This window comes from Ostrinia furnacalis, unplaced genomic scaffold, assembly GCF_004193835.3.
Source record: "Ostrinia furnacalis isolate ACB-3 unplaced genomic scaffold, ASM419383v2 OfSCF1246, whole genome shotgun sequence".
Classification (NCBI taxonomy): domain Eukaryota; kingdom Metazoa; phylum Arthropoda; class Insecta; order Lepidoptera; family Crambidae; genus Ostrinia; species Ostrinia furnacalis.
In genome coordinates this window covers 232,305-248,799 of record NW_021131485.1, presented here as the reverse complement: position 1 = coordinate 248,799, position 16,495 = coordinate 232,305, and the positions used below count along the sequence as shown (strand labels likewise).

Genomic DNA, 16,495 nt, shown 5'->3' with positions numbered 1-16,495 from the left:
CAAAATTTAATAATGAAGCAGTTTACAAAAAATATCTACCTACTGGCATATTAAACCTTTCTTTAAGAATTTGTGAATAACAGATTAATAAACAGTACGAGTAACAGAGTAATTTTTTTTCACTTCTATCACTTCTAAAGTTCTTTGCAACTTTAATATTCATATCACTAATTGCATCGTCTGCCGTGTCGAGACTTCTTGTACTGAAATACAAATTGAAATTAATGAGTTTATTGTTGTAATCACAAAGTAAATACTGACATAAAATAATGAAATAAAAAAATACTATCCGTTCGCTTTAAGTTTGCCGCTGGCGTTATGACGTCACTCGAAGGGAAACGTCTATAACTTTAATAATATCAAACTATATTCAAAATATTTTTTATTTATTAATATTGATAAAAATTGTGTATTTGCGTAAAAATATAAGACACATTAATTGCGTTTAATCACTAACTAATTGAGTTTAATCGCGGTTGGGGTAGGGGACGCGTATTCCACGGATCGGCAAACTTAGCGCGAACGGGTAGTAGGTATCTTTTTCGTATCAGACTCTTAAAAATATTCAATTTATAGTGAACCTCAATTATTTTTATTAGAAATTATTAAATAAATTAATTTATTTTCTTCATTTCAGTTGAAGAGTTTCAATTTGATCCTTAGGGTTTTCAACTACTTCTGATAAATTATTCGTTTTTGTATTAGCTTTAGTAGTAATGTTCACAGTTGGAGGTGTTGTGGATTTTACAATATTAATAAATATATTCACAAGCGAATTGACTTTTTTTACAGTACGTACGCCGCAATCGTTTTCTTCAGACGACGAAGATGATGAAGACGATGATGATGATGAAGAGGAGGACGAATCATTGCTCTTTCCCTGAAAAACAATAATAATTACGATTACTTATAAAAATAAGATAAAAAACTACACTGTGACTGACTTTGTCATATCCATGATTTTTCTATTACAGGGATTTGGGCAATCCTGGAACAATTCTAAGAGAACTTTGAAATTCGAATTGGAATTCACTGTCTGCTGCTGTATTTCCCGAAGACCCGGCCTTTTCAAGGCGAGAGTGAATAGGCACTTACAGGGCAGATATGTACTAGCCTAGACTGCATCCCACTTAACATCAAGTGCGATTGTATTCAAATAACTGCCTTGTTATGAATAAAAAAAAACTGAGAGTTTAAAGTGGGGACTAATTTCAAGTAATAAACGTTTGTTTGAATAAATTATCACTCTTACATAAGTACTTTATTATTATGTGGAACGTCACTGTATAGAAAATCAGTATTTTGGCTATATGTAAATAGGTATAATGTTGAAAATATCGTGGGGTGGCAAAGTTAAGGGAACAGTTCCATCATTATTGCTCATTAGGCCCGCAATCGAGGCTCGCTCCACGGAGCTTGGCTTCGAATGAGATGGAGTGCTCCGCGTTCAACATGCTATATTATGGCATTGCGAATTCTTTTTGAGGATTTTAACCATAGCTTAATGGTTACTTAATTTGATACGGTTAGTAAGGATCGGAATACCGATAAACTTATTAGTTAAAAAAATAGTGTATGAGATTTAAATGTGTATTTTTAATGAGGACTTCGCTGTCTGCTACGGTCTTTCCCGAACACTAAATCTGGGCGTTTTCAAGGCGAGAGTGAATATGCACTTACAGGGCAAAATGTACCATCCTACTAGACTGCACTCAGGTGCGATTGCGGTCCAATACTTATTTGCCTTGTTATGCACAAAAAAATACTTTTATTATTTACAAACAACCGTTTGTAGTTCGTTTACGGATCTCCTCATTTCTGATTCGATCTCGCAAAGAAACACCAAGCATAGCCCTCTCCATAGCACGCTGTGAAACTTTGAGCCTCTGTATAAGGCCTATAGTGAGAGGCCACGTTTCCGAGGCCGCAGGCCGCTACCAATCGATCAACGTGGAAAGCATTAGGGGAGGCCTATGTTCAGCGGTGGACGTCCAATGGCTGAAATTATGATGATGATGATGATGAACCGTTTGTATTCAGGAGAATGAATTATTTCCTTTTATACTTACTTAAAGAATTCGTTTTCTATCAATTTTATAATAATTTTGTGTGCATAGTAAGTACCTATATGAATACTTACGTGACCACATCTGCCACAATCATCTTCCTCTGACGATGACGAAGACGAAGATGATGATGAGGATGACGATGAATTACACTGAAAGTAGTAAATACTCGTATTAGTTTTACATTTTTAGTACAAATAAATTGATGTTTTTTTTTTCACAATCCATATTTTTATAGAAATACCTAAAATTACTTAAACAATCTGTAAAACTGTTATAAAAATGAATATTTTTTTTAAATGTACAATATAATTAATTTCACAAAATTATACACACCTCATCGCTGCTAATATTGTTGCAGCAACTGGATTTCCTGAAAAATATTTTTTATATATTTTAAAGGTCAATAAAATCAATTACCCGACATATTATGTAATACACAATTTAATGTGCCCTACATTAGAAAGTATAACTCTGGAATAAGATGGAGTATCTTGTACTTAAAATAGCACATCGTGTAAGTTTACTAGAATATAATAGGTAACGGAGTAGGTATCTTATTATCATAATAATTATACTAAATAATTCAGGATAAAATATTTGAAGGAACAAAAACTTATATTCCCACTTTTTGCGCGGACTGTTTGCAGTTTTCTTACGAAGCTTAACAAGACTAATGGATCTTACCTTGGCGAGCAAGGTCCAGCGCAAGCCATCGCTATCAACACCGTGGCGAACAGCAAAATGGTAAACTTATTCATCGTTGTCCTTTTCTGTTACCTTAACTTTTACTGCTGGAAAGAAAAAATAGGTTAAAAATTAAATATAAGTACCTACGTTAGCACTTTTTGCAGTTTTGGCCTATTGATTGAAATGTTTGGTTTCGAGACTAATGCCCGTTTTCACCATCAACCCCTAATTTATTAAGTGACCTCTATGAAAAGTAAATTCCTGTTATGTGTTACCATAGGAGTACTTAAAAATTAGGGATTGATGGTAATAAGTATTTGTTTTTTAAGGTTAACTAGTTAATATAAGAATAACTTTAAAAAAAGTAATGCAATAACCAACTACGAGTATTTTTTTAATGATGACACAAAATGTAAGCACTGCTTATTTTATACTTTTACGAGTATATCTTTTTATTAGACTAGTTGTGCCCGCGACTTTGTACGCGTGAAAATAGTTTGAATAATATTTCCCGTTTTTGCAACATTTTCTTTACTGCTCCACTCTTATTGGCTGTAAGGTGATGTAATACAATAGCGGACCAGTAGTTCCTGAGATTAGCGCGTTCAACCAAACAAACAAACAAACTCTTCATTAAAATTAGTGTAGATAAAAATATAAAGTAGATGGACTTTTTATTGCTGTCACTTAACTTTTATTTTCCTTTTTTAAAACTTTTACTTACATATTTGATTGGACATTGGGACTAATTAAGTACATGAGTACTAGTAAACTTTACCTATAATCTTGTTTGCGCAATATTTGAGTCCGGTTGCATAGGTCAAGGTCGTCGCTTTATATCTCTTTAAGTTTGATAAAAAACAAGACGTAAATGAGTTAAAATGCATTTTTAAATCAATCTTTTTTTACACTAATTTTTGTACATACATGCACTCAAAATATTTAAATGAAAATAATTTGTGTTTAAATAATGATATAAAAAATATCGTATGTGTCACGGTTGGTGTACGTACTTATTCTAGTCTCGTCAAAGGCTAAAAATGTGACAATGAAATTAATGCCCGTTTTCACCATCAATCCCTTATTTTTAACTGACCCCTATGGTATTTTTAAGAGGCATTTTATTTTCATAGGGGTCACTTAATAATTAGGGATAGATGGTGGAAACGGGCATTACAAGTCATTATACCAAATTCTAATACCTATATTAAAATGTACACTGTAATCTGGTTAAATAACTCACTGTTTCCATAGTGCTAGAGTCACCTACAGTGATCATATTCTTGGTTTTTAGACTTATGGACTTTTTGTGGACTTGTTTATTGTTAATGCCTGTATACCGAGAAATACCGAGAAATAAAAATATAAAAATTTAAAACACTTCAAAAATCCGGAATTTTGCAGTGATATTCATATTAGTCTAATTTTAAATTAAATTTTAATCATACTTGAAAGTTTATACAAGTATTTATGTTGGAATTCAACATCCAGTTTTGGATAAATGGTTATAATAAGAAAACTCGTAGTTTAAGTAAACTTAAATAATGCTAATAGAATCTACTATCTAACCAAAGTTATTTAATTTCAGAGTTATGCCTCTTTATTAAAAAATAAGTACAATATACGCACCGCACCGAATTATCTTGTATTTTGCAATTAAAAAAATATCACTTGTAGCGATCGAACTCGGTCAATTATTTGTACAGACTGAACATAAACTGGGCGCCCGAAGATAACATAATTAGATTAATTTACTTAACTTTTGCGACTTGCCCTACGATCAAGGTTGTTTTCTCGAGAATTCGTCAATAAATCCTAGATTTGACTTACTTGATGTACCTACCTTATCTAACTGGTGCATCCTCTTATATTTATTTAGTACATGTAATAATAGATCTAATTTGCTATTAGATAATAAATATATCTTTGTGCCCATTAAGTTACATATTGTGTTTCGTTCGTTCGTTTCAGGCAAATGACGTCTACTGCTGGACAAAGGCCTCCCCCAAGGATTTCCATACCGGGCGGTTCTGCGCTGCCCGCATCCAGTTTCTTCCCGCGACCTTCACCAGATCGTCGGTCCACCTAATGGGAGGCATTATTGTGTTTACTTCCTCTCAATTCTAAGATACATGAAGATGGGTGTGACTATGTATAATATTTATGTATTTAAAAAAAAAGTATATAAGTAGTATATCCGTTAAGCTAGCACCCATAACACAAGCATTAAGTTGCTTACTTTGGGGCTAGCTGGCGCTGTGTGAAATTGTCCAAAGATTTATACATCTAATACTTCACTGGGTTGAGAAAATGTGATCACTAGTCTTCATTAACAAGTACTACCTATTTTATAAGAAGTAGTAGATTACTGACTGCTAAATGCTAATAAGCAGTTAGAGCTAATAATGGCTAGCTCTTAATCCGTGTCTCAGTTTATATTGTCTGTCCACAACTAACACAATAATACAGATATTTCTTAACCATGAGTAGTATTGTGAAACGTCAAATGGCCCCAATACTTGATAGACAACTAACGGCCGTATTCACAAACATTACTATGAGGTCTCACAGTGCGCGTAGACGCACAGAGTGACACACGAACCAATCAAAGAGCTCTACAACAACAACGCTGTGCGTTCAATTTGCTTCTTCACTTAAGCAGACATCGTTTGTGAATATGAGCGTAGGTAATATTTTTTTAGTTATGCCCACCCTTTCTGTGAAGTGCGGATGATACTCGCACAAGCAATTCACTCTGCTTTATCTGGATTATTCGATAGACGCCGTCAGCGAGAAAACAAGCTTCTTACACAAATAGAAGGGATTTTAATATCCTTAAGTAGTGATGATACTGGCCTTCTGCCCCGTATAAAAGACTTGCAAAGTAATCCACAGAAGGCGCCCAGATATCTTCAGCAAATCTGCTTGAGTCATCGCATCCTTTTTAAATAAATAGGGTCCGAAAAGAGATCGTTTATTTTTTCAAAATACGATTCGTGAGAAATTCTGATAGTAGCACGATAAGGTATCCCTTTTTTTCAACAGAAAGGTGTTTTATTTTTCCTTTAAGGGCAGAAAAAAATCATCAAAAGCGATTTTTCTAATGTTGTTTTTTTACGATTTTAATACGATAAGATAAGGTGACTAAAGAGAGTTTTTCTATGTAAGTTAAAAAGATCTTTAAGGCGCCAAACTTTGTCTTATTGAATTTACCTTCAATGAATGGTGGGTGGGTACTGCTTGAGTTAAATTACGAACCGGTTTAAAACTTCCCGATGAAGTGGAGTTCGAAAATGGCATTATAAATTCAGCAGTTTACAATCACAGCGCTACTTGGCGACGGCAAAAAAACCTCCGCGGAAAACTCGTTCTAACTTTTCCTATTTTTCTGCGTTAATTTCACCTGAACCCATTACACTTTGCAACAATTCTTACTGGGAACGTTTCTATTAGGGTGTTCAAATTGCATTTTAGATGTTATGCTGTTACTTCAGAAGAATATCTTCTGTCTTTTACTCAGTTCACTCGCTTTTGATAGGATGAACGTTGGAAGTGTTATGATGTATTTTTGTATGAAATGAAGGACAGGTTGGTTTTGTAATTTAGGTGAAATTTAATAAAGCTGGTATGTCCTGCACTGCAAAAGAGATGCCTTTTCTCATTTAATAGCTTAAGGGAAAGGCCTACTTTATGTTTTTATAGTATTTTTTAATGTAATATTTAAAAAAAAACGTGCAATAAAATGATACGTTTTGATGCCATCTTTAATTTTTCCGGTTCTGCTTAGAATGTGATAATTTTCAGAGCTTATTGAACTTTTGTTTCCAAATAACAATACAATCACCATTCCAAATTTAGGATAACAAAGAATACCAACGAAGGCTCGTGAAGTGCGAGTGGTAACCAAGTTGAGCAATGAAACGTTAAGGATGAATAAGTTAATTGGGCCCCAGCGTATCGGCGGCCCTCCTGCGGCACAGAGGAATGCATTTAAATTGGATTTTAAGAGTAGAAATCATCGGGCGCTCTCCTCTCAGCCTTGTTAGAGCCAATCTCGAAGTTTACGTAAACGAATAAACCTTCCCCGAACCGAATTTATCGGTATCAATTCAAACTATACATCAGGTTGCGATCCGAACTGAATTTCAGCCTGTTATAAATTTGAGACTGAATTAAAAGTTGCCAAAACTACTTAAATTGAGTTAGGAAACTGTATTTGACTATGCAGGAAAACATGAATAATCTATCTAGAAATACCTGGGATTTGAGGGCCCTGGCTTGGTGGTCTGACAACGGCCTCTGGTGTGATGATTCGCATACCGGTCTACATCGCGAGCTGCGGTTGCAGACTCGAACCTCACCAGGAATGGCTTCATAAATGATCATACCAAAGTCATGAACATTGATTGAGTCAATAACAAACTAATCTTGTTGTCACTGGCAAGCTCTACTTAACTTTAAGAGTAAAAAGTAAAAGTTGGAATATACATATTTCATTACTACTTTAAAGCTGAGTTGCACCGCCTTATTTTGACCGTAACACATTAACCGGTGCTTTTTGTACGGAGTTTGACAGATTTTTGACGTTTGTCAAAGTAATAGATGGTGCAACTCAGCCTAAGACATAATCGTCGACCTATCAGAAAAGTAAAGCTGGTAGTAGGAATATTATTATTAGGTAGTTTAAGCTGGTGAATTAAGCAAAACAGAATACGAACGAGATACTCCTTCAATAAAAATTAAATAAAATGAATAAATTCTAAAACTACTTTGACATTGAGAATGACATTATTCATTAAAACTGATTGGGCGCAGAACTTTGAATGTTTTGATTTAAATAATCGCAACTTACGAGTAAATATTGTGAATGCCAACTTACCGATATGGCTATTTTTGTAGGTATTAAATACTCGTATTGACATATTCCGCATTTTTATCATCTTGGTCTTTTGCGCGGTATTATTGCACTTCAGAGTCTCAGACTTTAGTAAGCGAGCCCCTAGGAGTTAACCAATGATCTTAAACAGCTTGCTTATGACAAGATTTACCATCCAACAGGTGACGAAATGACGGGCTGACTTGCGCGTAGGCCTACGGCACACACAGTGTCCCAATTTGCCATAAAAACAAAAGCCTACGTCACTCGTCACATTGCATTTGAGAACATTTTAAACTGCATTTTGTTAATTATAAACTGATCTTGCCTTTCTATCAAATTAGTATATAATTGCGATCGTTTAGTAATATACGTGACGTGATAAGTTTGAGAAGCGCGGAACAACACCATTTGTCATTTTGTTGCTAAGCGCATGTATAACTACACTGAACCGTTATTTGGTATTGAGTAGCGAAAATATTTAAAGCGCAACTTAATTCAAAGTAAAACTAGCAAATTGCGCATTTAATCGTTACCATTTCCTGAAGCGCTGCAAACGTACACCGACGTTTATGAGGGCACTCCGAGTTTATGCTCCCCACTCTTACCAGCTTATTTCAACAGTCAGTGCAGCAAAGTACTGGAATACAAATTAACTGAAATATGCATTCCACTTGTATTTATGAGCTTAAAAGTTTAACCTCCATGTAGCTTTGAAATCTAATAGAAAAATATTGTAAATTGATCAAAAAGTACAGAAAATTGTATTGCGGTATCTAAAGGTACTTTAAGCCCAAGGACAATAGCCCTGTCATTATTCAAAATCAAAATCGAAATCAAAATCAAAATTATCTTTATTTGTTTAGACTAATTAAATTAGTTCTTGCAAATCGTCAAATGCTCTTAAGGAGCCTATACATGTCTCATTCTTTTTTTGCCCTACCAGCGCTTCGAGACAAACATTTGGCAAGTGCTGAGAAGAAGCGCCGCAACAAACTCAGTCACCAGTCTGTCTGCCGGTTTAAAAATATAAAAAATATAAAAAAGTAGGAAGTTACATACATTCAGAAGCAAGTTACTTACCACGCGCTCCCGTTGATAGAAGGTGGCCTTTAAGACGCCCATCTAGCACGAGAACGCGTGTCAGTTTTGAATATATTTCTTTAGTGCCGTGCTAATTTCTAGGTTAATTGTTGCGTTTTGAGACATATATTTTATGTCAGGTATATCTTTCCTTGACCAGTCCCCGAAGGCAGCGCCTGTTCACAGACATGACGTGTGAACCAGCCATCGCTTCACTCGACCATATTATAGGGAATGTAACGACCCGCCTCACACGCCACTACCCCAGAGACATTTTAGTGAGCATGACAAGTCTAAGATATCCTTCTGGCTAAGTGCCAGATATATTGAAGTTCGTACCGACTCGAGGGTCACTAGTTCAAATACTATTGCCGCTATACTACTGTGGTGAACCCACTCTTAACACCAGCATTTAACATAGCTGGAGGGATTAATTTGTTTTGATTGTATTACACAAATGACCACCATTAAGGATGTAAAATTTATCTAATTTAACGCTGACTTTACGTGCGTATTTAATCTTTAAGGCCTATTCAAACCTGAGCGATATTCACTGTCGCTGTGGGTAGAGGTACATACCGCGCGGGTTTCGCTCAGGTATTTAGTATCAAGTATCGCGGCTAGAGCGACCTGAGCGATATCCGCTGCCGCTGTGGGTAGAGGTACATAGGTAGACGGTAGCGAATACCGCTTAGGTCTGAACAGTATTATTACCGCATACCCACTGGGTTTTCTCTGCCGCAGACGGTAGCGAATACCGCTTAGGTCTGAACAGTATTATTACCGCATACCCACTGGGTTTTCTCTGCCGCAGACGGTAGCGAATACCGCTTAGGTCTGAATAGGCCTTTACTCGTAACTAACGGTAAGTTATGACGTCATTCATGGCTGAGTTGCACCAACTTACTTTGACCGCAACTATAACGATAACCGGTGTTTTTGTACGGACTTTGACAAATTTTTGACGTTTGTTAAAGTAAGATGGTGCAACTCATCCTAAGTCTTTTAGCTCGAGAAACAGCTATCCAAAATCAGCTCAACGTTACTAACACCGTCTTTATTAATATTAATTAGGCACACACATTCTGCCATAACATGGTAGACTTAACAGGTAATAACGGCGGTCATTTATAGTCACATTAGTCCGCTAATTACGCGATCACTTTTGGTCGGTCGCGGCCATCTTTCAAGCCGGCACCAAACATTAGTGTAATGGCTGATACAGGAGATACCATTTTTCTCGGCGAGTTGCAATCAACCACAATTAGCCTTTTGTGGTGCGATAGTAATAAGAACTAGGTATGTATTTTACGAGTATTACATCTTACATCCTATTGTATTTTTATTTCTCGCACCTTGTCCATAGTCACAGTAAATGTAATAGTCAGAGGTGGAATTGTGTACCTAAAGCAATCGTAATCATTTGAACTGTCTAATGATAACGATTGCTTTACACAATTAATCCACCTCTGGTTTGGATTATGTTTGATTAAGTTTTATTTTTATATAGAAAACACCTTAATTAATGCAAACAGGTATATCCATAAAAGTTGGTAGTAAGAATCGAACCCGTGACCTCTGGCATAGTATTAATAGTATCCAGCACCGGCCAGGCGACCGACAAAGTTATGTTTTTTATTTATTTACCTATTTCGCTTTAAAAGGCATCCAAACATAGATGTGCGAATTCTATACAGCTATGATTCATCATTTCGAGAATATCCATCGATCAAGCTATGCTATATGACGTCACAGTCGGTAAGTAAATAACGTACAAACACTTTTTTACCAAACTATACTGCTAATATGTATGTCTGTTTCAAAGTAACTTGTAGGTATATAGCCTTGGTGGGTTTGTTTTTGTAAGTGCGATTAATAAGATAGCGTTGGTTTCATTGGAATTAGCAATTAGAATCAAAATAATCTTGATTCTTTTTCATTTAAGTATAATGTGTGATGCTGTTATTCAAACTAACTTTTAATTGACCTTAAGTTTTCATGTTGTCACTTTATATCCTGTTGGTATTTGTATTATGATTTTCATAGAATATTATAAATCTACTATTTATAACACGGTAATACAATTTTGCGCAAATCCCTAGTATGCGCGCCGCGATAAGCGGTTTTACACGCCATTTTATCGATTTTGCCCATAGATTTTGACGTCGATAAAGTAGGTATATCACGGCGCGTATCCTAGTCCTACTGCTACTGGTCTCTAAAACACTTAAGTGTTTAGTGTGTAGGCCAGTAGTAGACCAAGCTCTACAACTCAATTTACCAAACTCTACAACACATCAAATGTACATTAACATCTGATCGACGGGCCATTACAATGTTCCGACATTATCGTGATTCAATATCCTTAGGTTAGCCCCTGAATTTTTGTTACTCATCCACTAACCTACCGGCTGTCCACTTAACTTGAATAATGATGTGCGAGGCGGAGATGCAGGTAAATAAGGTAAGCCTCCCCACTTCATAGTTATGTCGAGACGACAGCTTAACAATGTGAACATTTTATGTGTTATTCTTTGCTGTATCAATGCTATGATGTGGTACCGTATTGGATTTTAAAGGAATCTTGGCTTTTATTAAATCTAGACAAGGTGTTAAAGATGATAGAGAATAATCCAAAGTTAATTAATGACTTTTTAATTATGAATAAATTAAGGATAAATCAATTTAGGATCATTCAAATCAAATAAGGTTCAAGTTCTAGTAAAGGATGTTCGGAAGAGGTTTTAGCCTAACACATGGGCTGTGTAGGTAAAGTCATTTTGAGACTACGAATTCGGCCATTGAATTCTACGTTAACTGCTTTTTGCATCCAAATATCTATGTCTTTTGTTTGCTGATCTTCATTGACTATGTTAGAGGGCAGCGGGCGAACTTAGTGGACCGGCAAAATACCGGAGCCTTCTCGTCTTGGACCCACGAGCGAAAACATGGCGCAATTGTATGTTGATATATCAAAGCAACAGACGACAATAGAATCTGCCTATCGATTTGCTATAATTGACTAGCGTGGCGAGAGGGGTTTTGCATTGTTAGAAAATAATAGGAAATAAAGTTTCGGGCATTTTATGTTGATAATAGGTAAGTAGAGGTGAGACTTGTGTGTCACTTCAGACAAGGTCAGTGGGCATTGGTTAAGCAGGTTGTATGAGCCCTTGACTGGTCCATACATTAAACTGATGTATCTTGGGTGATCTTGATAATAACAACACTCGAAGACTTGAAATACTTCATTTACTGTTTCGATTTGATACATTGATGTAATGTGTGTGCACACTAATAAAGGCAGCAGTGAACTAATCGTAGATTTAACAAAATAAATAATGTCAACTAGCAAAGCGTAAATAACATTTGGTTTTATGCTTGCTTGCAATAAACTGTACTTTGTACACAGGTATCAACCATGTTTAAAAGAAGTTTGCAGAGATGCAACAAGTGCTGAGAATCGTGTTTTATAAATAAGTACACGAATATACAAATACCACTAGAATTCACTTATCTAGTGCTTTCACTTATCTATTAAATACCATTACAAATAAATGGGGGCACGTTGTATGTAATGTAAATGCTAGCCCCCAAAAAAATCTGGTTGCATTTTAGTCCATGTTCTAAAAATACAACTAGCAAAACATTTCAGTCAATGGCGGTCTAGACAAAATTAGATAAAACAAAATATATCATCCATCATAAAACGCGAATGGGACTAATAATAAATGTAAGCGCGCGGTGTAGTTGCGGTGCGTAACCCGTGGTAAGGAAACGGCTTTCTTTACGAGCTATTCCGCTGAGCCAATATTTCCTCGCGACAGTGCGCGCCATCATAAAATAAAACGAAAAATTCCAACGTACTACCACCAGCCGCCATGAAATCATAAGAGGCGAGATTTTACGGCCATCTAGCGGCGCGGAGTGCTAGGTGATTAATAACGCCGACAATAAATACGACTGTTGATATTAATTGTATGGCCGAGAACGTGTTTAAGGTTTGTGCTACGACGGCCAATAATTGTGACTGAGTTTTTTTGAGCTTAAGCTCTCTCTGGTCCACATTATCCTGAAACTAGTGGTGGTTTTTATGAGTAATTTGCTGAAAAAATATACGCATTAATCTTTAGGATAATTTATTTACCAACAATAAGGCCGCAACTTTAATATGTAATAACCGGTGGTTATTGTATAGAGTTTGACAGATTTTTGACGTTTGTTAAAGTTAAAATAAGATTGTGCAACTCAGCCTTAGTTTATCCCAGGTAAAAATATTGTTGAATTAAATAATTGAATAAATTACGAGAATAATAGGTATCTTCAAAGGTTAGCTTTTTGGAGCAAATATAATCGCATGTAGATTAGGCTAATTCAGAGGCAACTCCACAATGAGACTTAAACGGCACAAAGCGAAGAGTCTCCAAAGACGAACCCGACCTCATTCGGGCGGGCCACAATAAAAAGATCCGACAAAAACGTAAACGTTTGTTTACGTACACATGCAAAGAACACCCTCTTACCCGCGCGGCGTATGGAGTGCACTTATTATACGGCACGCTCGTAGGGATGGGAGATTCTGGTCGTTCGATCAGGTCTAATTTTGAAAATATTGAGAAATCAATGATCATAGATGATAGTAGCAAAAGTAAGTATAGGACCTACTTGATGGACTAACGACCTTAAGAAAATAGCTGCTCAGAGGCTGTATGAAAAAAGCTAGCATGCTTTTCGAGCGGTACGTCAAATTAAATGGATCCTACAAAAACGTAAACGTTTGTTTACATACACATGCAAAGAACACCCTCTTACCCACACGGCGTATGGAGTGCACTTATTATACGGCACGCTCCGGGTAGGGATGGGATTCTAGTCCGATATCACTGATCACTGGGCACCGATCAAATATAATTTTGAACTTATTGGACGATCATAGATGATAGTGTCCGGCAAAAGTAGTGTGGGACCTACTGAATGAACTGACGCTCTCAAAAATAGCAGCGGCTGGATAAAAAAAGCGAGAGATTGAAGCAGTGGAGTGATGAAATGATGATAGGTCATAGAATTATTGATAAGGGCATAGTTAGTAAGCGTATTCAGTGCAGATTAATACTGAAGGTCACTTGCTTTCAGGAAAAGATTATTATCTTTTATCTGAGATAATGACAGCTTTTGGGCGTCGAAAGTGGGCGTATTTAAATTATTATCGTAAAAAAGTGATAAAGACGTTGTAGGCAGCATTTGTTGACATCAAATGCTATTGTATCCAATTCGAGTAGATTTAGAGTAGAATTTTAGGTAGAGCGCTCCAAAAATATTATGTTAGCCAATTTAATCACGAAATAACGTAATACAGATCTTTCCGGTAAAAAGTAATAATTATTAACAAAACTATTATCGTAAAATAATTTTATGTTTAGTTTGTACACAACAAGTTTTATTAGCATACGCAAAGTATGTTGTTGGTATCGAAAAGGAGAAATCGGATCACCGCATCCCTACCCGCAGGCTGTACGACAAATGCTTGACAAAATACTCTGCCAATTGTGTCGGAGTACCGCCCTCAATTGTTCGAGATGAAAAATGGCCTATTCGGATTGTTCGCGAACAAATGCGTGCCGTCCGGGTCATTACGCTTTGTTTTAGGAATAAGTACGACAAAAACTCCCCTGTAAAAAGCTGAAATTCTTTTTTCCGCCCTCTTGAGTTGTTATTAAGCAGTGTTTAAACTAAGGCCAATTGTTTTGCCATGAAAAATTATTTCCACACGCTTTGTTGCGCCCCCATTTGTCTCGGATACGTGGGCTAGATTTATTGTGTTAAGTTTTGATACGGATTTAAATATTAATGTCGCTTAAAAATGTTTCGGGCAAACTAATTCTAAAACTAGTTAGCATTTTGTTAATTTTTTTGTTGTTTAGTAATCATTTTCATTTCTGGGTAAAAGCAGTTAAGCCGTAGATAAAACAATTTTGGAAACGCATTTCATCGTGATATTTTTATCAGTGAATTCTTGCGCGACGATATTTCCAAGCAAAGTTTCAGTGTCTACTAAAATAAATCAAAGAAGATGAAAATCGGTCGGAAATCATAACCGAGATTTTACTGGCCAGCATCCGATTGGAACGCGAATGCCAGAGATTGTTTCAGTGCCGGATCGGGCGATAATAACAATGTCGTCACTTCCTCAATCTAACTTCTTCAATATTCCCTCACGGGCCGGTACGCAATAATATTTTATTCGTTGCAGAATTTTTCGGAGGAAATTTTTTTCGTTTGACTTATGTCCTAATAAGCCGGCTGAATTAAAGTTTTAACTGTTTTGAGTCGTTGAAAAAAGCTACAAGTCTTGTGAGTTTTACTTCAGTGGGACCATTTTCGTACAAATTAGCACTCTACCTCTTTTGACACAGTAAGCGTATGTGACGTGTCGTAAGCAATTCGGGACGTTTTCACACGTAAGGTGTTTTATCAAATTGTACAGAACCATGTTGCACATTGCTATATGCCAAACGCCTTTAGAATAATATAAAACAACTATTATTTTATAGGACATTTACGATCTTATTCATGTTAGCAAATAAATATGGCATAAGTTAACTACATTATAGTCTTTAGGTTATAAAACCTGCATAAATTAAGTTGAATTTATTGCATATCGAGTTCAAAGTGTAAATTAAGTAGCTGCTTAGTAACTGCATTAATTATGTCAAGTTACGTCAAGTTCCGTCCAAGAAGGTCGTAAAGAGCGCTTATTCTCGCGATCATTGTAGAACACGGGTTTATCATTTGAGGAACACGGGTTTTAACATTTGAAGAACACGGCTTTTACCATTTGAAGCGGGCGCTTCGGATTAATTTCTTGCGATTCCGTCCCGTCACCAGCTAGACCGTGTTTACAAGTCACTTTACGAGCCATGTAATTACTCCCATTCTGACACAATCACCACTTTGTTTCGAAACCTACAGTACTGGGAATTAATTCATTACCCTCGCAATCAAGTTACATTTCTTTCGTTTAAGTTATAAATACAAATATGCACACTGACTTTAAGTAGGTAGAGCTGTCATGCATAAAGTAGATGTGTGCATTACTTAATTTTAAACTTCTCATTTGCGTCAAAAGAAATCTTAATAAACATAAATTAATTTATTTTCGATTACATTGAATATCAACGAATAAACCTCTATTTATCATACGATTCCCTATCATCAAGTCAATTAAAAAAAAACTAATCGTCATAATTTATTTAAAACCACATGGGCATAATTGGCATGTCCTTGCATCACTACGTATTAATTAACTCCGGGGTAATACGTCGAATTAAATTATTGTAACGATCGTGATACCACCGTACTGAGGTAACTTAAAACTCCATTGAAAGTTATCGCGAGGGATGGAATGGTCATTAATTAATTAGGTGAACCCTTCGCGGTGTCCCGCGGGAGCCATTACTTAATTAGCCCAGGTATGTTTCGTACGGCCTATTGGATTCGCGATTGGAAGTGCGACAACCAAGTCTGGTGAAGCGTATCGGAACCATCTTGGTAGCCACGAAGTTGCAAGCCGATTCGTAGGTTATCTGAGATCTTTGATGTGTGAGTTGTTGATGTTAGAAACAGAGTATCTATGTACTTACAAAATTACCCCTTTAAGTCCATCTCTGAAACGATCCTATCCCTCCTATATGTATTATGTATAGATGATTATTAACAAAAAAAAGATTTAAAAAACTTACACAATAAATAAAATAAGTCGTCTATAGTCCGCCGCCACAGT

At 36.1% G+C, this 16,495-nt stretch overlaps 1 protein-coding gene across 3 annotated transcripts; it reads right to left on the bottom strand.

Annotated features, from left to right (window-relative positions):
* Nucleotides 1-121: 121 nt before the first annotated feature.
* Nucleotides 122-16,495, bottom strand: LOC114352076 (uncharacterized protein DDB_G0271670-like). Of its 3 annotated transcripts, none has more exons than XM_028303535.1 (6): nucleotides 16,455-16,495; nucleotides 2,754-2,860; nucleotides 2,403-2,439; nucleotides 2,141-2,218; nucleotides 800-880; nucleotides 122-203 (listed from the first exon to the last, which is right to left on the bottom strand). In XM_028303535.1, exons 2-6 carry the CDS (start codon nucleotides 2,825-2,827, stop codon nucleotides 168-170), a joined length of 306 nt encoding a protein of 101 aa, XP_028159336.1. In that variant the 5' UTR covers nucleotides 2,828-2,860; nucleotides 16,455-16,495; the 3' UTR covers nucleotides 122-167. The 3 variants fall into 3 exon arrangements, with proteins under 3 accessions (XP_028159336.1, XP_028159334.1, XP_028159335.1); XM_028303533.1 differs by lacking the exon at nucleotides 16,455-16,495 and adding an exon at nucleotides 4,386-4,493; XM_028303534.1 differs by lacking the exon at nucleotides 16,455-16,495 and adding an exon at nucleotides 4,386-4,488 and having other exon boundaries at nucleotides 2,754-2,857.

Excerpts from the sequence above, each read along its gene's own strand:
- LOC114352076 (XM_028303535.1), bottom strand. The coding sequence starts at position 2,827 with ATGAATAAGTTTACCATTTTGCTGTTCGCCACGGTGTTGATAGCGATG. Across the intron at positions 2,219-2,402 it reads ACAATATTAGCAGCGATGAG|TGTAATTCATCGTCATCCTC; the intron begins GTGTGTATAATT and ends TACTACTTTCAG. Across the intron at positions 204-799 it reads CTGAAGAAAACGATTGCGGC|TACAAGAAGTCTCGACACGG; the intron begins GTACGTACTGTA and ends TTTGTATTTCAG.